At 40.0% G+C, this 24,549-nt stretch overlaps 1 protein-coding gene across 1 annotated transcript in view; it reads left to right on the forward strand.

Moving 5' to 3' along the window:
- Positions 1 to 319: 319 nt before the first annotated feature.
- PLPPR1 (phospholipid phosphatase related 1) overlaps positions 320 to 24,549 on the forward strand; it is a 113,624-nt gene continuing 89,394 nt past the window's right edge. The window contains exon 1 of the mRNA XM_008707888.1: positions 320 to 382. Coding sequence (XP_008706110.1) covers positions 320 to 382 — 63 coding nt within the window. The remainder of the gene's footprint in view (positions 383 to 24,549) is intronic.

A 24,549-nucleotide genomic window follows, 5' to 3' on the forward strand; every position in this document is an offset into this window, starting at 1 on the left:
GGGTAAAGCACCGCGCAATTCCACACAATTACACCGTAGCTTTGTGCACGGGGGGCTCCCTACCTGTCCTTTAGACTCTCAGACTGTTCACGGCTAGTATTTACATTTCTTTTCCCTAGAATGATGACTACTCCGACTCTACTGTACAAATCACTATTTGCATTGTTTGTCCACAGCTTGTTTACCGGGAGAGCAGCTGATATTTTTACATAAAGACCCAAGGGACTGCTAAACATGTGGTTCTTACACCAGGTTACCTATTTCTGTTTCAGCCTGGAGACAGTTGGAGACGCTGCAGCCTTGCTACATGGTGTAAGAAATGGCTGTAGGAAACAACACTCAGCGAAGTTATTCCATCATCCCGTGTTTTATATTTGTTGAGGTATGTGCGTTTGCCTTTACGGACAAATTGGAATAATAGTAGTTTTGATGCTGAGAACTTGGATTATAATGTAGAGTTATTTGACAAATTTTGATAGCACAAATATTGGTAGAGAATAAATTATGCAAAATGTTCCTTGAATGGGAAGCCATAGAATGAGAAGGTTCATCTATGGGGTACAGAATAATTGTGTTTTATTATATTCTTTTTATTTTCAGTGGTGACTTGAGTGTATTAATTATGAATGCAGCATTTTAGGTTGTTTTTTAAAAATAAGTATCATGTTTCAGGAATCAACAAACCAGTTGGTTTACAGATGATGTTAGTTGATGGACTTTTGCCTTGCAGCCCAAATAAAGAAAAAAAAATCTTAGAATGGACTATTTCCACGGGGTATTTTTCTTTAGTGGGGTATTGAGAGCTTGTGTAATGTGCAATTTCTTTTGGTCATTAATGATTTTGTTGAGTTGCTCCAAGTTTGTACCAACAAACGCTTCTCCAGCATCTTCTTGGTTAAACTTCTTACACCCCTTCCCCACTGTATCTCCCTCTCTATAACGTTTGCTATAGAGGAGACAAAGACATAGAAATTTTAGGAAGTCTGGAATGATCTGACGCAAAAAAAGAAAAAGCTAGCTACTCCAGGCCGTCTCAAAATAAGATGTCCCAGGACCAGCTGTAGCATGTTCTTGTTATGGGAACTTTTTGGCTGAATGTGGGAGGAACGTGCATGTTGGTCCACTTAATTACCTATGTGAAAACAGTCAACAGTTGAGGTGAACCACTAATTATATTAGCAAAAATGTACTTTCAGTACCTAAGTGTTTAAACACCTCTATGGATCAGCGCAACAATATTTTTATCTTCTACCTCTTGAAGTAACCTTAGCTATCTATATAGTCTGTTGGGTGATTTTGAGCATTCTGATTTTTGACCAAATATATTTTTGGCTGATCCTTGAGTTTCACCTTACAGACATCCTTTGGTAGTTTAGATGAACAAGTATTACTTGATTTATTTTCTGGTGATATGTGTGAACCTGTTTGTATTGCAGAATTAGGTGGAAATAGCACATTAACCTGGGACAGAGATGTTAATAAAAGTCAGGATACGTATAGACTCAAACTATGTTGAATCTCTGAAAGGGTAAATGAAGAACTCATCTCTCAACAGAAACACATATTTCTTAATACTCTTCCTTTAACTTGACCCTTTAACTTGTTGTACCTAATACTCTTCCTTTAACTTCCTTTATTCTTGCTTCTAAGGCCAAGAATAACTCCATTCAGACAATAACTATACCTTATGTATATCATGGGTTCTAGTTACTATTGTTCATATCGAAAGTATAATGAGGGCAAAAGAGTCCTTTCTCATGCTGCTCATGGGGAAGAGGGGAGAAGCCTGTGGCACCGTATCTGTCTTTCAACGTTAAAATCCTTTTTCTTTTGTTGTAAGAAAAATAAATTTGTAAAGTAAGCTGGGGAAATTAGAGAATAAGTCATCTGTCATTATCTTTATCCTCCTGGTAGCAATTTTATTTTAAATTTTCCTGAAAATCGAACAGGAGCCAAACCTCAAAGTAAGAGGTTTAATTTATTGCTGGAAGGTCTATCTCTGAAGATTTTCAGCTCTCTAACATATGAACGATGAGCTGACTGGTAGAGCAAGCAGAAAGAGACATAAATCAATCTTTCTGTGCCTTAACCTGGAACAAATATAAATATAAATATAAAAATCTGGGAGAGGAAAGGTAGTTTATTCTTTTTCTTAATGCATTGTCAATTTTATTTTGCATGGAAGTTAAAGGTACATCAGGTGTACAATTTAATGATTCAACACTTACAACACCTGGTGCTCATCACAAGTGCACTTCCTAGTATTGCACTGTCCGTTAACGAACTGGAATTTAAATTAAAACATTTTAAAAAAAAAAGATACATCAGTGACTTCTCTCAGATATAGGCAGGAGAAGGAAAAAGAGGAAGTAAAGTAAAATAAAGTAGAAATTGAGAGGGGAGGAGGTCTATTTCAAGGTGGCTTTCATGATTCTGCTGTATTTCATCTGTCAAACACTGTCGCATTATTTACAATACCCACAATATGATAACAACCCAAGTGTCCATCCGTGGATGAATGGATAGAGAAATTGTGGAGTGTACACACAATGGAATATTCAGCTATAAAGAATGAAATCTTGCAATATATGACAATATAGACAGAACTTAAGGGCATTATGCTAAGTGAAATAAGTCAGAGAAGACAAATACTGTATGATCTCTCTTACACGTGAAATTAAAGAAAAAAACCCACTAAGTTCATAGATATAACAGGTTAGTTGTTGGTGGGAGTGGGAAAAATAGGTAAAGGGGGTCAAAAGGTAAAAAAGAAAGAGAAAGAAAGAAAGAAAGAAAGAAAGAAAGAAAGAAAGAAAGAAAGAAAGAAAGAAAGAAAGAAAGAAAAAATTGGGCGGGGAGGGGCAGAGGGAAAGGAAAAGAGAGAATCTTAAGTAGGCTCCACGCCCAGTGGGGAGCCTGAGGCCTGGCTTGATCTTAGGACCCTGAGATCATGATGTGAGCCGAAATCAAGAGTCGGATGCTTAACTGACTGAGCCACCCAGGCAACCCCAAGTTTTTTTAATTAAGAAAAAAAACTTTTAAATATTTCTTCTGAGTTGGGCAACAAAACTTTGAATGAAATCCAATTGGGGGTGGAGGAACAAAACAAAACAAAAACACACTTACTGTTTACCTACATTATGCCAGGTATTAAAATGGGAATATCCAAAAACTTGGTCAAAAATAACTTGGTTAAAATATCAATTTGATCAGTGAATATCTTTTCACTATTGCTTCTTAATTATGAAATAATTCAAACAGAGAAAATAGAACAGATACCCCTGCACCCACCATCAAAACCAAATCTTAAAATTTTGCCATAGGTGCTTCAAGTATTTTTTCAAGGAAAATAAAACATTACAAATATGGCAGAAGTCCTCCTGTCCTGGACCTGGAAGGAACTGTATCTGTGAAATTGGAGGCTTTACTCCCCTGTATGATTCTCATTCATATTTTCATATTTTCCCTACATGTCCACATGTTCATAATTCATATCTTAGGGAGATTTTACATAAATGATACCATATTGAACTTTCCTTTTGCAACTTGCCTTTTCATTCAGCATTCTGTTTCTGAAATTTACCCAGATCATCTGAAATTTATCCGGATCAGCAATGCATTCCTTTTAAATTGTTGCATTTTATCTCATTGTGTGAATACACCTAGTGAGGAACAGTTTGCTTGGTGGTGGTGGTGGTTGTTGTTGTTGTTGTTTTCTTAACACTTATTTTACTCTTGCAACTTTCTTTTGCGGAAAACGTTCTTTTTTTCGGTCTCCATGTCCATGTGTGCAAGAGCTTCCCTTGGATTGACTCCTAGCAGTGGAATTGCTGGGGCATGATTACATTTTCCAGTTGTTTGCTTCAGTATAAGAACAATATTGGTATTTTTGTATCTGTTTACTCTAGGAAACTTCGTTAAACTCTTTGTTTTAGGAGTGTGTCTGTGTATTAGATTTTTTTTCAGATAGTCATATCATCTGCAATTAGTAGCAGATTTGTTTCTTCCTTTCTGATTATTATGACTTTTTCTAGTTTTTTGGCTTTGGTTAAGACCTCCAATGTAATGTTGGATAGAGGCAGAAGTAAAAGACATCCATGCCTCATTGCTGACTTTAAAGAGAATATATCAGGTGTTCCTGCACTAAGTTATAAATATGGACTTTCATCCTTTTTTCTTATTTTTTTCCCGTTCTCTGCCTTCTAGAGGAGATTACTTCATTTGTTTTAACCCCCCCTTTATGTTGTAAATTATAGATTCTATTTATTTTGTTTGTTTCAAGTTTTTATGTAAATTCCAGTTAGTTAACATACAGTGTAATATTAGTTTCAGGAGGGGAATTCAGTGATTCATCACTTACATACAATACCCAGTGCTCACGAGTGCCCTTCTTAATACCCATCACCCTTTTAACTCAACCCCAGCCACCTCCCCTCCAGCAACCCTCAGTTTGTTCTCTAGAGTTAAGTCTATCTTATGGTTTACCTGTTACTGTTTTTTTCCCTATGTTCATCTCTTTTGTTTCTTAAATTCCAGATATAAGTAAAATCATATGGTATTTATCTTTCTCTGACTGACTCCTATTCTTTTAAAGCTTCCTCTTTTAAATGTATAAACATAACAAACAATAAGATTAACCAATAGCTATTTGCTTCTCTTAAACAATGATGTTCTTAAGTCACTTTGAGATCTTGGGTGTCATTCTTGATTTTTTGTCTTCCTTAAATTTTTTCACTAATGTTTCAATCCTGACTCCTTTGAATTTACCCACATATTCATTTTCTTTGCTCACCATTCCTCCCTTTATTCCTCTCCTTCCTTCTGGGTTTAATTTCCTCATGGAACTTTCAGCATGGGTCTAGTGAATTGTAAGCATTTGTAATATTTACCTGAAATAGTCTTTATATTATAATTAATCTGGAAAGGTGAATTCTGAATTGAACAGTTTGTTCTCCACCCTCAGAATTTCCAAAGTGTTAATCCATTTCCCTCTGTGAAGACTTTTATTACTGTTCTTGATAGGTAATCCACATTCTGTCCAGTAGCTTTGACAGTTTTCTCTTTCCTTTGATGGTCTGTAATTTCGTATATGTCTAGGTGTGAACTTTATATTGCCTAGAACTTATTTTATATCTTGGGTATGAAAAGTCATGTTTGTATCAATTCCGTAAAAGTCTCAGGCATCATATCTGCAAATATTCTCGCTCCTCTGTGCTCTATGTTCTCTTTCTCTATTCAATATGTACAATCTTCTGTCTTTCTGTATTCCATGTCTCTTAACCCTCTTGTTTTTTAATTTCTAGAAGTTCTATGTGCAAAAATCTGCCTATTTGTATAGTGTCCCCATGCTTACATTTTCGTTTTTTATATTCTTTCAGATTATTCTGTTTTCTGAAATTCTTGGTATTCTAATCCTCCTGTATGTTGTATCTGCCATCTCTAGTTCATGGTGGATTGTTTACTTGTTTATTTTTGTAATTTTTTGGCTCATTGTTTAGCAGAGCTTGCTTCTTCTATAGGATTCACGTGCGCCTTAGATTTTAAGAGTATCTCTTAGGAGGGCTTTTGCATGTATGTTTCTCTTGGGTTTAGGCTTCTCTATTCAGAACCGAAACTTGGCAATACCAAAGTATAATTAGCTGAAGTTCACCTTCCTTGTAGTCTTCCTATGCCAGCAGGTGGATTTATAGAGAACATTCTTTCTCTGAGTGAAAAGCAAGGCTTTTATACTCCAGTCCTCACATCCTGTCCCCATGGACATGAAAACCCAAACCTTGTTACTGAGTTGGACATGTACCCCTTTCTCTACACCAGTCCGGGTCCACTATATCATCAGTTTATTGGGTTACCACTCTTATTTTCAGTACCCTTTTCAATTCAGCTCATTTATGAATGAAAAGAATAAAAATACAGGCAAGCCATTGCTTGTAGATGTTCGCAGTGGAATGTTTTCATTTCTCTTTGTTCCATGAATGTGTACATTCACTAAACACTTACTTAGTGCCTATTCCTCCCCCCATGGCATTATGTGTTTTGCCCTTTTTGCATACTCTACATGCTAACCAGGCTTCTGTAACTTGAATCTCATCAAGTATTTCTTAGAGCCAGGATTGCTGGGCCATGCTTCACGTGTGTGGGGGATGGAGGATGGAAATGCGAGCACGTAGTGTGCATAGTGGAGCACCGATGTACATTTTCTTGGTGGTATTTTAACTATGTGAACAGAGAATTTTAATCGGGAGATGTTTTACTTGTGGCAGTTGGTGAGGTGAGTACATACCAGTCAGCTTCTAAAAATTCAAAAGTGATGACCAAGGAAGAGGCTGCCTGGGACCCATACAGAATGCTGAACTGGAAGTAGAGAAATGCCCTGACCAAGCAGCATGCAGCGCGGAAGGTCTCATGGTGGTAAAGAGTCAGGAGAGCATTGCTCTGAGTAATCCCTTGCTGTTACCAAATAGGAACTAAGATGTCACTGGAGAGAGAACAAAGTTTGTAGATGAGGAGAGTACATATAGAAGATAATGGGCTGAAAGAGAGGGGATCAACAGTGAGAGGGCAGCCAAGTGCATTGAGAAGCATGATTTGTAATGGGCAACACAGGTGCTTCCAGAAACCAAGCCCTTGAGTGTTAGATAATTCAGGAAAATGTCTCTTTTGGACATCTCCCCGTGTCTGCTAATCCTTAAAGTGTACTTGCCACGCTGGCCAGAGCCTCTTCAATGTCACTGACAAGTGAATAGTGATTTTTAAGGGCGAGAATATAAACTTTCCTATCACCAAGAGTGAAATCCAGAATTACTAAAATTCAAGATGGTCCACGACAAAATTTCTAACCCACAGCTTTCAGCTCTTACCAGATCTGGTTCTACTGGAGTGAGTGAGAAACAGCGAATGCTGAACTAGACAAAAGCTGAAGAAAGAGGCAGCAGGAAGAGCAGGAAATTAACAACTTTTAAGTGAACATGGGGACATCTACTTTTGCATCCTCATTTTTACTCCTTGAAATCAATAATATGAATTTGTGGTGAGGATAAAGGTACTTACCACAAACTACCTAAGAAGTAAAAAATAGTGATCAAAATAATCAAATATTCGCTGTGCGATTTTCATCCTTAGTCCTTTTTTTTCCCTTTCTTGTCTTCCTCCTTCCTTACCTCCTCCTCTCTCTTGGTCTCTCAATATATTTCGGACCCCCTCTCCTGTCTTCCTGCTTTCCTTCCCTCCCATTTTCTCTCTTGTCATTTCAGCAACACCTCTCCCACTTGAGGATCAACAAAAGAGGACTTCCCTGAGGGGAAAACACACTCAAATTGGTGACAGAAGTATAATTTTTTCTCTAAAAATAAGGACATGTGCTAAGATCTCTCATGCTTCCCCCCAATCAATCAATGTACTTTTTCAAAATATGGAGATATTTTGGGTCTGAGCTATCCCTCTTGACAAATCTTTCCTGATACCAGTGGATTCTTCTCAAGACAGTTTCATTGCATTCTCTGTAAAATCATGAATAACTCAAACAGTCAAGTCTCTTTCAAATATATTCATGCTAACAGCAAAACTCTAAGTGGAGCTTAGCTTCCTCGGCAGACAATATTAAGTACCAGGAGTTTGGACATAATGAATGCAATTGTTGCTTGATATGTACAGATGTGACAGTTTTATCTTTTTGATGGTTGCTTGTACTTGCGATTTTTATTGCCTGTTTTGACAACTCATTTTTCTCAGCTGGAACCTACCAGGTGACTGTTATAAATGCCAGCCTGAAGATAAATAATCTCATGAAGTTCTTCAAGAACTTGATCGTTCTGAGTGTCTTTCTTCTCTGGGGCCGGAAGTGAAGGCATTGCTCATTATCATTTTGGGACGATGAGTGCTGTTTCTAGGCCTCTCTCCTTTTGTGTGCCTTGAACTTAAGAGTGAGTCTTGGCCTTGCTTTCGTCTCTTTACCTGCAGGTGCTAAGATTTAGCAGATCTGACCCCCTTGTTCCAGAGACTCAGATTGCAACTAAGATTTTTGTATTTAAGTCTCGTCTAGAACTTGCCAAGGAGAAAGTATCAAAATCTTATCCTTAGGCCTAGGTGGGGTACAAAGAGAAAGTAAGTCGATATGAAAGGCAGTGGGTTTGTATCTCAGCTCTGCCATTTACTGCTGCTGTAGCCTCGGACAGCTTCTTTGGACCTCAGTTGCTTTACCTGTGAAATGAAAACAAAAAAACAAAAAAACTTCTTCTTGGGCATTTATTTGAGAAATATATGAGGTAATGCACCTGAAAGTACTTGCCAAGTAGTAAGTGGTTAATAGACACTAGCATAAAAATAATTAAAAGTTAATAGCTCCTATCTAATGTAAAACACATACAAAACCAACAAAGATGAAAAGCAAAGCTAACCATACACACACACAGACACCCTGACCCTTAGAGGGTTTAATATGGCAGTTTAACCCCCAGATGTGCAACATTGCTGGGCTATATTTTTAGATATTACTGGATAAGGTTTCAAACAAAGCAATGAAAAATCTGTTGGTCTTTTAAATTGCAATGACAAATATAAGTTACAAAGTACTTTCCTGTACTTTTTCTTATGTAATCACCACTTTGACTAGTGTTTGCCGTATGGAACAAAAGGACAATGCCAACATTTAGGTATCTCTTATTTTTCACAGTATCAAAATACCAGTGTTGATTTTAAAGAGAAGATATGGTTGCCATCACCCTTCATCTTTGTCCTCAGGTGCTCTTCCAACTGAATGAGGGTTCCTCAGTTCTACAGCATTGAGTTTCAAATTGGATGTTTGGGGATCATGGGCCCCATTAAAATAAATTACCTTCGGGGAAGGGAAGTTAGAACTAAGAAACTAGATCTGGCTCCAGAGGACAAAAGATCAAGAGAGGAGGAGATATGGTTCTGGGGGGAATCAGATGGTTGGACTCCAAGGGAAAGACTAGGAGCTGCGCCTGGGACCCTTCCAGTCCCTTCTATCTGAAATCACTCCCACCATACGCTCCTCCTGTTTTCCCTACTGGTTCTACTCCTTCACTCACCTGCCCTTTCAAAGATAGTAAAATGCCCAACCTGACCCTGGGGGAAAATACAAATCTCTAATAAGTGTAAGAAAAGATGTGCAGTCTCACTGGTGATCTAAAAATGGTAATGCTAGTAACTATAAAATATCATGGAAGGATTTTGAATAGGGCAGGGATGCGGTCAGAATGAGAGCCACTTTGCTCTTGTTAGCATTCTAATGAAATACACAACTCTCTATATATCTCAGCATCTAAGTTATACAGATTTCAGATTTTTTTAAATATGAAAATACTGTTATGATACCATTAACTACACACCATATTTGACGTTTGCATGGTATATTCTATTAGAGAATTGAGTACTGATAATATCAATAGGATAATATCGACCCTATGCAATAGGGATATGTCTTCACATTTTAAATTTCAAATGAAGAAACTGAGGTACAGAGAAGTTAATTGGCTTGCTCAAGGCCACATTGCCAATAGGTGTTAAAGTTGAGTTGTTGTTTTTTTTTTTAAGATTTTTATTTATTTGACAGAGAGAGAGGCAGCAAGAGAGGGAACACAAGCAGGGGGTTGGGAGAGGGAGAAGCAGGCTTCCCTCTGATCAGGGAGCCCGATGCGGGACTCGATCCCAGAATGCCGGGATCATGACCTGAGCCGAAGGCAGACGCTTAACGACTGAGCCACCCGGGCGCCCTAAGGTTGGGATTTTAATTTAACATTACTTTACCTTATGTTCCTTCCACTGCATCTATGTAGGCATAATGATTGGTCTCATAGTCAGATAGAAGAAGTGAATCTTCTACAGTGGAGAACTAACATGGTTAGTTCTATTTGATAAATTCAGAGTCCAGAATTCAAACATGCAGCAATGTTGAAATGTGAATTTCCCTTTCTACAATATGCCATTCTTTCAGAGCTTGAAGAGTATTACAGATGGTCCCTGATTTACAGTGGTTTGACTTAGATCAGAATGCAAGATGATCCTATCTCACATATAAAAATATAATTTATAGGAATACTCACTTATAGAAGGAGGAAGTAGAAAATAGCAGTCTGTAGGGAGAGCAGCTTGGCACCGTGCACTAGATCTTCAAGACTTTGTATTCCCCTTGTGACCCCCCCAAAAGCACTCTTAATCTGTGCTATAGAAATAATCATGGATGTGACAGATTTTGTGCAAGATGATTTACCATTAAAATTGTGCATGGTGGAAAAGGAAAGCCCCTACTATTAAACTTATAGGGGGATTTAAAAATTTTTGTCCATTCAGAAAGTACAACACTGCATCCCTAAAAATGATATTGTAGAAATATATTTAATGCCATGAAGAAATATTCAGATTAGATAAGAAGATGAGTGAGAGGGGTGTAGGTTCAAAACAGTATACAATCAGAGTCTACGTGGGCTTCACCAGACTGTGAGTGTAGACGACAGTGACATTATCAGTAAGAACCAAAATCGCACTGTCTGGTGCTCACAGCTGGTAACCACGGATTCCAGCAGCCCCAGTCTTCGCTACCAACCGCACTCACGAAGCAGCCTTTGGCTCTTGTTACCCAGAGAACTAGAGAATTTACATCCACTCCGGCCGGTGCGTATCCATTTCCTTAAGCAAAGAAGCCACATACAGGTGCCTCACCCTGCCATTGTTAACATGGTTCACACTGGGGATGCTGATATCTGAGCCACTGTTATGTTCTCTACACTGAGGGTGGGAAGGAGCCCTGCTCTCAAACTCACCATCTCATTTCAGCACCTGAGCATTAGTGGGCTGCTGCTGGGTCTTACGTTTTGGGCTACAGCCCTTCTGTTCACCGGACTCAGATGTGAATCCATGTACTTGTGGAAGGACCAATACCTACGGCAGGCACACCCGTCTCCTCAACCCTAACTTGCCTTCCATTTTCTCCATGCAGATTAATTCATGGTTTGGGGGACTGTCAGCCTCACCAAATTCTCAGACATGTCAGGTGTGGTAGGGTCATGGCAATAGACAGTGCAGCTTCCAGCCAGATAATCTCTCTATTCAGATACTGCAGACCAGATGTAAAATACGATGCCCTTCTGGAAATATGTGTGGGTACCTATATAACTGTATGCCCAGGAAAAAAAAAGAGGTATGCATAAAAAACCGTGTTCATTTCTGGGCATTGGGATTAAATGTATATTTTTTTGCATGGAACCTACTTACTTTTTCCATCAGAAAAAATGAAATAACTGCTTTTTAAGATTACACTAAGTTATTAATATGTGTAGTGTAAAGTACAGAATTCTTTATACAAAGATAGAAACTGGTTACTACTTCTTCTGTAATTTGAAAATTCCTTATATTCACAAAAAGTCCAAAGTCTCACATCATTTCTCAGAGTGGAATTAATTGAAACAATAGTGAGAGTTGCTTTTTCTAACACTTGATTATTTTTTATAACATATACTACGTGGATTTCACCAACACCAAGCCTTAGGGGGCATAACTATAAATAATTATAATCATGCTTTAATTATTGGTCTTGTTTAGGAAAATATCTTCGAGTGCTCTGAATTTCTTCCTTGTGGTTATAGGTTGATATATGGAATTGTTCACTATATAAAATAATGATCTTATTTTCAGTTTTAAAACTGTCTTTTCTACACATATATTAATGGAACTGTTTTTTTCTACTCAACTGGGAGTTCTGGCCAGAGTGTCCACCCGTGGTTCTCAGGCTCTTTCGTGCATGTTTTATCAGTGGAATAAATATAAGCCCCATTCCCACCCCCATGCACCACGACCTACAACATCTCTCCCCATGGTTGATGATAAAGGTATAAACCTTTAGTGCAAAACAGGGATTAAGATCACTTATGCAAATGTCCCTTGTTTCAGATAAGATAACTGAGATTCAGAGAGGTTAAGTGACTTGTCTGAGATCACACAGCTGGTTATTTACTGAGTTGGCAACCAGACCTGTAACTCTTGACCCTGTCATAATCAATAGCAAATTAGTTATTCACAGCCAAATGATTTCAAACGCAGAAGCTATAAACATTTGGAAATAATTTTTATACAAGAACAATTATATAATGTATAATGTGGTCTATCTTAATATACTTACTACAATATGAGGAGGAGCCTTCAGGAATAGTAGAGCCCAAAGCCTACAAAGATTCTGTAAATGCCCTGACTCACCTTTGGAAGGGGTCAAGAAAACATCCCAGAGGAAGATCCTTTTACACCAATACCTAAAGACTAGTGAGGCAGTACTCAAGTGAAGGAGTAGGCTCGTGGGAGGAGTGCTCCGGGAGGGAGGGGCAGCTTGGCATGGGCCAAGACCTGAGAAGGTACCAAAAATGTGAAGAGCTGCGAGAGTTTTATTAAGGCTAGAGCTTAGAGAATAAGACAGGAAGTAGTGACAGGAGACTGGTGAGGTAGGCAGAGGCCAGGTGGAGAGATACCTTGCAGGCCACAGTAAGCAGTTTATCCTCAGGGTTTTGGGAAACAAGAGTGCTTCTGGATATTTTAAGTTTATGCCTCCCCTGGTGATATGAAATGGCAGGGAAGTTGATGAGATCCTAGTGCCGCAAAGAGGAGCCATGAGCTCAGGTTTTCACTATTTACAATAGACACCCTCTCTCCCCAGACTAGCCTCCTTAGTGACCAACAGGTGTCATAGCCCTCGGGCCCAGAGTGCCCACGCTCCCTAATACGTAATAGATTAGAAAAATGTGAAAGGGACTGCAGTGTTGCAAAACTTCTGAGTGTAGAAAATGTCCTTTAGAATTACTGTATCACCCTTTACTGTAACCCAGGAAACTTTGAAAAAGACAGTCGCAACCATTGGTCTCTCTTTGAAGTTTCCCCGAGCAGTACTGGTTTAGATGCTGGTTTCCTGTAGTAGAGGTTTGAAGACAGTTTTTCCCTAAGATACCTGAGCAGCATATGTAAGTACAGTGACTTTGTTTTCTGTCCCTATGTCAACTCTTGCACCCTGTTTTCCTCATGGGTTCACTCCTGCTCATCGTGTCGTGTGTCGGAAAAGTACGGTCTCTCTAACGGAAGGGCATCGGAACATTGTGCTGCTGACCCATGGTCACTTGGATGTATCCATATTTAAAGTGGCTTTCCAGAGTTAGACCTGTGAAGTGCTAACCTATGCATATGCTCATTATATTCTTATATTTGAAAAAATGGGACATAGGAAAGTAAAGTCCATCTAGAGCCAAGTTAGAGACTTTTCTCTCTGAGACACGGATTAGCTGACATGGGGATGGCCTCACTAGGGCAGTATCTTCACAGTGTGGCCTGAGGACCCCCTGCTTTGAACTGATTGGAGTGCTAGTTAAAATTCAGATTCCTGAACCCAGCCACTGATCTTAATCAGAATGGGGGAGAGAGGTGAAAGAGACACATTTTTCTCCGTTTTTCAGGTCATTCTTATGTGCAGTAAAGTTTGAGAACTAAATAAAGCAGTTTGTGTGTTCACACCAATAAAGCAGTTTGTGTGTTCACACCGATAGACCCAGTTTAGCAGGTGCTGGCAGTACCCTGCCCATTTGCCCTAGATCTGTCCCAACGGCTCTAGCATACAGTCCTGAACAAACATGCAGTTTCTCTCTTGTCTGTCCTCTGGATGGGGCCATTCTCTACCTGTAGAAGCATGCTAGACCTAACAAGTTGAGTAGCCATGATTGCCGAGATACTCCCAGTGACCCTTGACCTGTGAAGAAGGAGTGATAGTGGATGAACTGTCCTCAGTGGGACCATTTTGAAAGGAGTCTGATATACTCTCGGAGAGGTCTCCGGCAAGGGAAAATGCCTGTAGTTGTCTGTAGTAATAACCTACTCATTAATATACCTTTATTGGCTTTCCTCCCTTCCTTGGTTTCCTCCCCCCACCCCCGAATTCCCCACCCCTGCTCCCTCCCGCTGCTTCCTTCCCTGTTCCCTTCCCCACTCCCCCACCTGCTTCCTGAGATCATTTCACCAATACTCTGCTTGCCCCCACATCATTGTCTCAAGATCCACTTTTGGGGGGAGGAGGGGTGATGCAAACTAAAGCAGAGAATATATATGAAGTAGAAAAACTTTATTCCAAATTAGAGGACAAGACTTGAAGAATGGAGGGCTAAAAAAATTTTTAAAGAGATTTGATGAAGGAGATTTTATTAAATCTGCCCAATTAAAATTGAGTCAATTTAGGCAATTTTTTCCTACATTGTCTGCTGTCATTTCTGTGTGGGTGTTCATCCTTCTATGAAATCTGATGTGTTCAACATCCTTCCCAAAGAATGCCAATCACTTGATATGAAATCCTGCAGCTTTTCCTTGAGGAAAAAAAAATCTTCAGATTTTCTGGAGATGAATATTAATTTTGTATATACACATGGAATTTAGATAACTTAGGAATTAATTTTCTTTTGATAATAGACAAAAATACTGGTTAGCCGAAAAAGGGTGGGAGTATTTTAAACCATTATTTTCCCAGGAACTACATGTTATTTCACTAAGAATTTCAACTGTATGTTACTAAAATATAAGTTCCTCTCAGCTGACAGTTGTTTAAAAGCATCTTTAGCATCTCCTAAGACAAACACTTTGAAGCTGAAATTTGGTGTCTTTCTTTTCAGCTCTAAAGGAAGAGAACATGGTATTTTTGGGAAAGGTTTAGATTTGAGGATTTGACAAAATAGCTGTGTCACCTTCAGCAAATTACTGAACATCTCCAAGTTTCCGTTTTCTCGTCTATTAAAGGGTAGTAGTAATAATAATAATAATAATGATAATAATAATAATAATGCCTGCTTCACTAGGTTGTTTGAGGATTAAATAGAGTTTTTAAGGCTCCTAGCACACGGCACGTAGCTACTCACCACTCATTAGCTCACATGACAACCCAGCTAGAAGCATGCACCATGACAAAGCCAGCATTTTATCAGTTCAGGAATGCTCTCAGGGTTTTTTTCATGTATTTTTATTTAACTTGCTCTATTCTGTCATCTTTGTTCAGTAACTGTCTTGGACCGAAGGAGCATTATCTATAGAATTCTCTGTTGCCACTGTCCATGACCCGCGAACATTCGGCTGACTTTGGCACGGCCACTAGCTCAAGTGAAAACTCAAATGACTGACTTGTCAACCTAATGACATGTGCAAAATTCAACTGTTTTTTTGCTTTCTGCAGAAATTAGTCTGTTTTCACAGAACTGAATAAAAAGACAAATCATTTTGACATTCTTTAAACACGAGATGCAAAATAGCCAGTGCACCTTGTCCAACCAGTTTGGGGGTTTATATGCCTCTCCTTGCCCCTAAAAAACAGGCTGGGTTATATGAACGTTTTCCTTTTGGACTGATCCTTCACGCTTGCACTGTATGGACAATGGCAAGTTCTCTGACGCTAATTCCAAGTGAACTCAGGACTTCGGTGGTTCATTCGATGTGTGTAATGTCACCACTTAGGCTGTTGCCTCTTTCCTGCTGCAGAGAATTTCATGTGAAGTTCTCAATGGCAAATTCCACTTTTCATTGTGCAAATATTTTATTAGTGAACATATTTTTATTGTATATATTTCTAATTTCCTCCCAAAGGACTGTCTTTCCTTGTCTTTCCTGTGGGGTTATGTATGTAGAAGTCTTAACACTCTCTGGAGGGCAAGGACGATATCTTTTTTACCTTCATATTTCTTGGTATCTTTTATAGAAAAATGGTTTGTTCAGAATATATGCTTGTCTTAGGTTGGATTCCTCCAGAAACAGACTCAAAAACAAAGATTTGAGTGCAAGTAATTTGAAAGTACATGTAGAGAGCAGGGAAATGGCGAAGGAGTGAAACTAATAGAGGGTGCAGTGAAGAGCAGGTGCCAATGTGGAGACCCGGGGTTCAGTGCTGTTGGAAACTTCTGGAAGGTTGCCTGGAATATGCCTCAGCGTTCCCCATAAGGAGGGAGAAAGTTGCAGTATTCATCCTATGGTAGCTGCATCGTTGTTTGAGGTTTAATGCAAGGGCATTGATTCCTGGGCGCTTTGGCCAGCCCTGTGTGCAGCCAGTGCTCTCTTGCGCTTCAGAAAACCCTCAGGCAGGGAGTGACTTTATAAGAAAACAGTGAGGACTAAAGGACTGTGGGCAGGGCTTTGGCCACCTCTGCTATAATGCTTAATAAACTCTTATTGTACAGAATTGAATGGAATTTGCCAAGAGCTCTCAGAAAGAGCAAATGACCCTAAAACCTGAAATCGTTGATTTTTGCTCATCTTCTGCAGATACAGATTTTCAGCAGCATCAGCTTTCTTGGGACTGAATGATTTGGGAGTGGTGCCATTTACAAAAGCAGCAGCAGGGCAGATTTTCTTCTAACTTTGTCACACTATTGGTATGTGTTACAGATGGAGCAATAAAAGTACTCTTTATACTTCTTAAACTAAGCTATATGGGATCTCAGTGGAGACTTAGAGCGTAAAGACTTCATGGTCCTTTGGAATCAGTGCTAGGCCAGAAGTCAGGGAGTTGGGGTTTTCTTCTCCCTTCTAGTGTGACTTCGTAGCCATGTGGTCTTGCAGAAATCCCTTTGAAACTTCTAGGCCCCGTTTTGCTGATCTGTAAAATACACAGATTGAACACTAAGGTTTCTTCCAACTTTGAGCAAGATTATCCTATGAAATAAGGCAGTGGGACTTGTATTTGTTATGCAGATCAAGTAGGGGTTAAGAGAAAAAGTACAGACTTATGTGTAAGTGCAAATACACACATTTATTTCTGTAACATTTGTAGGTATCTATTTATTCCTTAGTTACTCCAGAAATGAAAACACAATTTTTTACGGCATTCAGAATATATCCTTTCCAAATGATTATATTCCCCTGAAAGTGCATGTTTCCTTCTTCCACTTACAAAGGAGAATATATTTTCCATGTAGGATCAGAACAGGGAAAGGAATTTGATAAAGAGAATTATATCTTGTTTTTCTTGTGGCTGACATGATTAAGTGGTCTATAAAGAGGAACGTCTGTTGAAAATGTATGAAAGTAACCCAAGGTTGCTTCTCCGTGTGACGCAAGTTTCTCTTAATTTCCCATTTGTCTTCATATACTTGGCAGAATTATGCTAGTATAAAAAGACTCACTATCTCTTAATATTTAAAAAAAATCAACCTTGCAGGTTTTTTGTTTTGTTTTGTTTTTGATGATTCAGCCTGAGTGTTGGTTTCATATCCTAAAAAATATAAGGTTTTATCATCTGTTCCCAAGAGGTAGAGTATTGTGTAAGGGGTAGTAGCAACTAGCTCAAACCCACTGGGGATTTGTGGGCTTACCTGCCCCAACCCCTATCTCTTTAACGACTTTACACCACACTACAAATAAGGAAAATCAGGTATTTCAAGATAAGGATAAAAATCATGTTGTAATAGATAGTCAAAGAGAAGAAAGATTCACATGCTAGACTAGCACTACCCCTAATTATCCCTGGCTCTGATCTTCCCACTTGGGTGGGAAATGCCTAGGCTTGGCTGATGCTCAGCTGAGGGTACAGTGTTATTAGCTCTGGTTTTGAGTTCCAGCCAAGTTTGTGGGCACTCGGCAGCTGCTGCTCCCAGGTACTGAGAAAGCAAAGCCAAGGCCAGGCCCTTCTGTTAGTGCTTTGCCATTGTGTGGACTGGTTCATCTCCCTGGAGACCAGCCTGACTCCAGATTGGGTCTTTAGGACCCTGCAAGTATTGAACAGCTTTCTGAGGCTCTCTACTTTCTCTAAAGGGCTCTACATTTTTCTTATTGTGCTAGTAGGAATGTCTGAGATCCCAATAGACCTTTGAGTCAAATCCAACTTTGGAACATTTTAATAACTGGGGACGTCTAAGTGTAGGAGTCTGTGCTCACCCCAGTTCACTCTAGCATAGCAAAAATCAGAAAGTGGGTAGTGTTCAATTTTATCAGGGTCTCTGAAAGAAGTTTAGGTTCTGCCTTTTGGAGAGAAGGTCTGTGTGTGTATGTGCTGGGGGTGGGAAACAATATGGTAACCAACTTGAGCATTCTATGGTTTCTTGTGGATTTTATTTTAATAATTACAGTGCCAGTTTTGTAACCTTTAAGGTACTTATGTTTCTCACACTTTGATTTTCCATTGTCTGTCTGTCTCTCGATATATATATATATATAGTTTTATTATTGTTTCTCTTTCCTTACCCTCAAGGTCTTTGTGCAGCAGTTCTAAAACGTCTCACTAGAAGGGTTAGAAATTCCTAGCTCCTTGAAGATTAGATTTGGAGAAGATAGTTAATTAGGAGTCTACACTCTGAACAGTTACCCCCCCCCCCCCCCNCGTGATTCTAAATGCGGTTGGCAGGTGGATCATCTTTGGAGAAAAACTGTTTTAAAGAAGCTCATCTGATAAACATTTTTGAAAAATCTCTTCCAAAAAGAGGCTTGTCAGTGCCAGAAATTGTTTCTAAATAGAAGTAAATCATGGATAATTCTTTGTCATCTACAGGAAAATAGCCATTAGACATGGGATGCACACCCAAAGGTCATTGTTATTTGGGGCAGGTATTCATTTAAGCATTGTGTTTTATATTTCCACCTATTTTTTGATGTTTAAGCTCACATTGACAGTTCCCTTAGGACATGACAAATACAGCCACTTAAAAGGTCTGTAATATCATGAACTAGACTTAGACCTTAAAAGTGTTCAATCAGATATTTTACTTAACTAGCATCTGTTAAGTACATATTTATTGAAATTTTCCTGTGTGCTGAGCCCTATCCCTGCACGGAAGTGATGTCACATGTGACCTCTCCCATAAATGTCCCAGGAGGGTCCTGTACTGCTGGGCTGGTGTGAGATATATAGGCTCAGAGAAAAAGTTTTACTTAAATGAAGAGATGCTGTTTACTTAGTTGTACTCAGTTTAGGAATCATAAACTTTCCTACAATTGTGAAAAAGCCCTGTCACCTCGTAAGGAATCTCAACTGATGGCTGGAAGTGGGTAAGATAGTCATGGAGGTAGGGAGAGTGTGCCCACAAATTACACCAACATTTCCCCAGGGGTTCTGGAAAATATGAGAATTAAGGTCAACATGACTAAAGATGTGTAAGAACCGGACTGTTTCTTAAAAGTGACTGACAAGGTAGAAGGAGGTTTAAAAACTACTCATTTCTCTCTCTCTCTCTCTCTCTTTTTGTTTGTGCTGAAACCTGGAAACGTATAAAGACTACTGATTTGTAATGATTATCTGGAGGCCTTTTTAACTTAGTCTTTTGTCTGTACAACAAAAGACTACCTGTGAATGTCTGAATCCATACTCTGGGACAGAAGATAGTGGACCAGACTTGGCTGCACTTCAAATACACACACACACACACACACACACACACACGCACGCACGCATGCACACACACACAACATGTGATTTCAAGGCCCACACTCTTAACCTTCTGATTAACTTTCTAGAAGTTCACTTTGAGTACAGTTCTTAGCCAATACTGATTTTTGAGGAAGTAAATCTGAGGATGTTTAGTAAGGCACCTGCTGCTTTGACATATTAAACTGAGACTCCATTTGCTCCCTTCTGCAGCCTGAGCTTTCTCCTGGAGTTTATGTTCTCTGCTCTCTGCTTAGGTACCTTTTTTGTTCAGTACTTTGGTGATGCAAGCAGATTGTCCAAGGTTCTCTCGCTCTACAGCAAAGGCTCAAAAGTGGGAAGAAGGATAGGTGTAAACATGGATTCTTTGCCAGCAGATAATCTTCTTGAAAGGGCTTGAATATGAACACTGATTCAGCTCCCAGCTATGACACCCAGGTTTTCCTGCTAAACTGTCACATGTCTAACTGTACATGGGCTGGTTATATTTTCCCTGTAACTACCACTAATACCTGGAGTTATTCTTTCCTCTAAGAACCCAGAGCTGCTCCAGGAACTCATCAGGGAAGGAGAGGGTCCTAGCATCCCTAGGTCTAGACCTTGGGGTTTGACATCCCCAGTAAAGGCATAAAGTGGACCACCAGAGCAGCCCCTCCATTGTCCACCCAGGACTTAGAGTGAACACAGCCCCTCCCCATTGGAATACCTCCAAAATTGACATCACCTATCTCCTTCTACTTACGTCGAGAGTATGTACACACGACAAATGCGTGTGTGCTAAAAGAGTTTTCCTCTGTGATTATTTGCATTATCTCGGTCATTTGTGAGATTATACTTTTTATAATCTATAATTATCTTAATTTTTGTTTGCTTTTTTAATTATGTCTCACTCAATAGACTGTAAGCTCCATGTATAACAAATATAATAAATATTGGTTCAGTGAATGATTAAAACCTCAAGACAAATCTAAATATCCACCCCCCCTTCCTCTCACTTGTTCCTTTTATAAGAAATGAAGAAAAATGGAACAGAGAAGGAACTAGAAGCATTGGACCCCACTGACCTGCAGGATTATTACAAGGGCTGCCTTCTACCCTTTACTGGTACCTGGATTGAGAGAATTGAAGAGAGTTGTCTTCATACCCTCTAATTCTTTGATTCAGGTTTTTTTTTCAGTGCTGTGGTTTCTGTCAGCTGTGGTGTGACAGTCTTCATACTCTGAACAATTGGGCAGCATGCTTTCTTTTTTGGAACCTGCATACATTTTCAGAACATTGTTCTAGGGGCCTGAGATGGAATGATGGGTGATGAGGAAAAAGTGGGGGTAAGCATGGGTGGGTAGAACCAAGCTTCTACCCCTGATGCCAGCTTCAGCCTATGTGACATCCATCCAGTCCCATTCACCACCAATGGCAAATTCATCACAAATGGACTGTATCTCAGTATATGAAGTAATCAAATAATTCCTGAAGTAACCGTGATCAGCCTGGCTTGCCCTTCAGGAATTAGAAGAATTCTGAGCCTATGAATTTGAAAACAGAAGGAGCGCTCTTCAAAGGGGGAGATCAGAATACATATCCAGCAGTAGTGAGAGAACTAGGAAAACAGTGAGGATGGGGGGAAGGACTTCCTAGAGTCTAAGGAGAGGTCCCAAATGGAAGGCTAATGGCCCTGTTATACCTACAAACATATTTTGGGGGGTCACACACTAGTTTAATGGTCCAGAGACTTTACATGAAAATCCAAGTTCTGATAGCTCTTGAAAAATCGGAAGATCTGCTAACACTGGGATCACACCCCATAAGGCAACAGCTGGGGAACAGCTTCCCCTTTAAAACAGAGCATGGAGTTTTCTGTTAACAAGTCCTATTACTATTACCTTATGTTCTCCCAACTTCACTCACTTATATTGGTGCTGGGAAGCTGCAAGATTCCAACTCTGGCCTGTGGGATAGATTTAGGATTTTTAAAGGGCCAGGATGCATTGGAGATTTCATTGGCAGGATGGAAGTGAACGGGCAGTCATTACCTGATTCCACTGGAGAGAACCGGAGGCTCAGAGAAGGTGTGCCTGAGCATCGTTAGCAGACACATGTGATCCGTGGAGAATGCCCCGTGCGCCTGAGCATCTGCCAACGGTTGAGCATTTCTTGGCAGTGGTAGTCGTGGGCTTTCCACCCCCTTGCAGTGGTTTTCTTTGTCAGCGCACGTCTTAGCTTTGCATTTCAGTCCATTTGTGCAGCTCTCTCTGTCAACCCTGGGACCTCTTTTGGACATTAGAGCTATTCTTTAATCTTTATACCTCAACCTTCATTTGTTCCAAGTGGCTAAGTATCTCTCTACTGGAAAATTTGCTTAGTCTCAGTAAATGCGTGTCTGTTATTAGTTCAGATTAGTTTTGCCAAATCACTGAATATAATATCCTTGGGGTAGAATAAATTAATACATTTGTAAAAGTAATTCCATTAAGTATTTTGCCACAGCAGTCAGAAGAAGGATATAGAAAATTTCAAATGAATCCTTTGGAGTGGTTTTCTAAAAGACCCCCACGAAGTCTAATTAGTTGTAAACTGTAATTTGGTACCTTTCACATTTACAGTGATAGATCTCTCTGACCACTACACCCCCTGTAGCAGCTCCCCATTTGGCCAAGCTAAAAAAAAAAAAAGAAGGAACATCCGGGTTGGGCTTGCCACTTAATCTCTCTGCGCCTTTGTTTCTTCATTATCGAGCACACCTGTCAGAGCCTTGGGCAAGGGAAGAGGCTGCCCTCAGAGAAGCTCAGAAACAATAAAGAATCAGGCCTGTGGTTCTCAAAGGTCAGTCTCCAGCCAGTGGTATCAGCATCACATTGGAACTTGTTAGAAATGCAAATTCACAACTCCCACTCCAGATCTCATGAATCAGAAAATCTAGGGGTGGGCCCTGTAATCTGTTTAGCAAGCCCTCAGGTGATTCTGGCACAGGAACGTTTGAGACCCCATATTCCCTGTTCCACTTATAACAACTATACTGCAAGTTTCTTCACAATGCTTCCAAATAAGCTAAGGCTTGAGGTTCAAAGAGTCAGACTTTCTTCCTCTGTTTTTCCTAGCTAGTAGGTGTGTGTGCTTTGTGGGTGTTTCAGCGCGGGCATGTGATAGACAGGACCAACCTTTAAGGTCATTGTGGAGAAGAAACATCTGCTCTTTGTCTACCTCTCTGTTTAGGATTCTTTCTCAGATTTCTTGTGCATGTTCAGTCCACAGGCAAGCCCCTCCACAGCCCGATAATCTGTGCTTTTCCCCCTTACACAATCTCCTTTCCATTGTCTGTTGACCAGAAAGATAAGATCAACCAATTCACAATGAAGAATTTAGGTTTGGTCCAAACCATGAAGATGCGTAAGGTAAAATCAGCAACACACTGGGAGCAGTTGGCAGTGCAATTTTCTTGGGGCCAAAGTGTTTGATTTTCATGTCCAATGAATGTTAAGAATCTGACCATTTCAGGTTTGTCCATTTTTTAGCTACCAACATAGTCCCTCTAGGAATTTCTACAAATGTGATTATTTTACCAGTGAGAAGTTTTAAAAGTAGCACATCAGTGCTCTTCTGGATCATGGCCTTGCTGATCTCATCATTGGCTCTGTCTTCAAGATGAACACGGATTCCTGCAGACTGTTCAATCGCGCAGTGATTGTTAACCCAGCTATGCACCCAGGAAGAGTGGAGCCTTAGGTGTGAAGGCTGAGCAGTACTTCCTGGGAGGATATGGGTTCATTTAGAACCACTGGAGTGTCCTTCAGATGTAGAATTATTTTTAGAATTTAAAAAACCAAATGTTAGGTACATTTGCTATGTCCTGATGATTGCTCTGAGTTGTGGTCATCAGCCATGCTTTGCTAGCAGCATGAACAATGGTTAGTGCTTCAGTGAAGTACACAGTGGCATTCTGCAGTAGGCAAAAGTGCCACTGGCTGGGAAGTAGAAGAGAGGAATAGTACGCACCTCACAGAAATTCATGTCACCTGCCCATGCTACTTCTACAGAGTGTTAAGGGTATCATCTGGGAAAAGATCAAGACGTGTAGATAATGACCCGAGCTGCTCAGAGGCCTCTGGATCCTTCATCCAGGGGGCACAGGAGTTCCCTGGGCTCGATGGGGTTGGTGTGGAAAATAACCGGTGGTTAGGAACAGACAGGGCGGAGTAGTCTCCATCCCCACCCCACTCTCTGGAGCCCTCTGCAGGGGGTCCCTTGACTTTGCTTCTTTCCTCCTCTTGTTCTGTATAATGGGTTTTGAGTTAAGAGGATTACAGTCTCCCATCACTTTTTCCCCTAATTTAACCTTGCATCATATGACTGTTACGAAATTTACATATTTCTGTTGGTCAGTGTTGTTTATAAAAAAAATAGAGAGGCACTTAATACCTAGAATTTGGAAGAAGAATGCAATTTTCTTGATCTTTACAGTGGAAGTTGGGCATCCTTCCATTTTTAATCTTAATTAAATTTAATTTTATATACTGGCTGTAATTATAATTATGACTTTATGAGCCCCTGGTTAATTTTAGAATTCTGATGTTGCTGCTGAAAGTAATAATCGAAAAGATAGGACTAGAGATTTCACAAGGGGTCACCCAGCCAGCCAGAGACGAGCTTCATTAAGCTAGAAGGAGAAAGCAGCCCCGATGCCCCGAGCTAGCTCAGTACAGTCAGCTGGGCCTTGTGTTCTCCTGTTGAGCACAGACAATTTCACAGCACATCAACATCAGACAAGGCCATCCTGTGGCCATTATGGATCAAGACCAAAACAAGACCCCTCTGAAATCACATCTGAGCACAGGTAAAACATGAACTTTGTCCAAGCCACAAAATCCCAAATATCCCCTCTCAGCTAATAGGAGGGACTGCTGTTTCTTTACCAATTACAGCTTTAGTCTCCCTCTACTCTGCCCTGCCTTAGATAAGGTTTATTGAGATAACCATAAAACCACCTCTGCTTTCTGAATGTACCCACTCCAGAAAGAAGCCTGTTTCCTTAGACACTCCTCAAATCACTCACTCAAAGCCCCAGTTCTTCAGGTCTTTGCTCATACCCTTTTCCTGAGACACCCATAGTTACCATGGTATGCATTCTCCCTCTCTGCAATGGACAACAGACCCAACTTACTCAATGACAGTTGTGTTCATCA

Source organism: Ursus maritimus, unplaced genomic scaffold (assembly GCF_017311325.1).
Source record: "Ursus maritimus isolate PB19 unplaced genomic scaffold, ASM1731132v1 scaffold_17, whole genome shotgun sequence".
NCBI classification, from domain to species: Eukaryota; Metazoa; Chordata; class Mammalia; order Carnivora; family Ursidae; genus Ursus; species Ursus maritimus.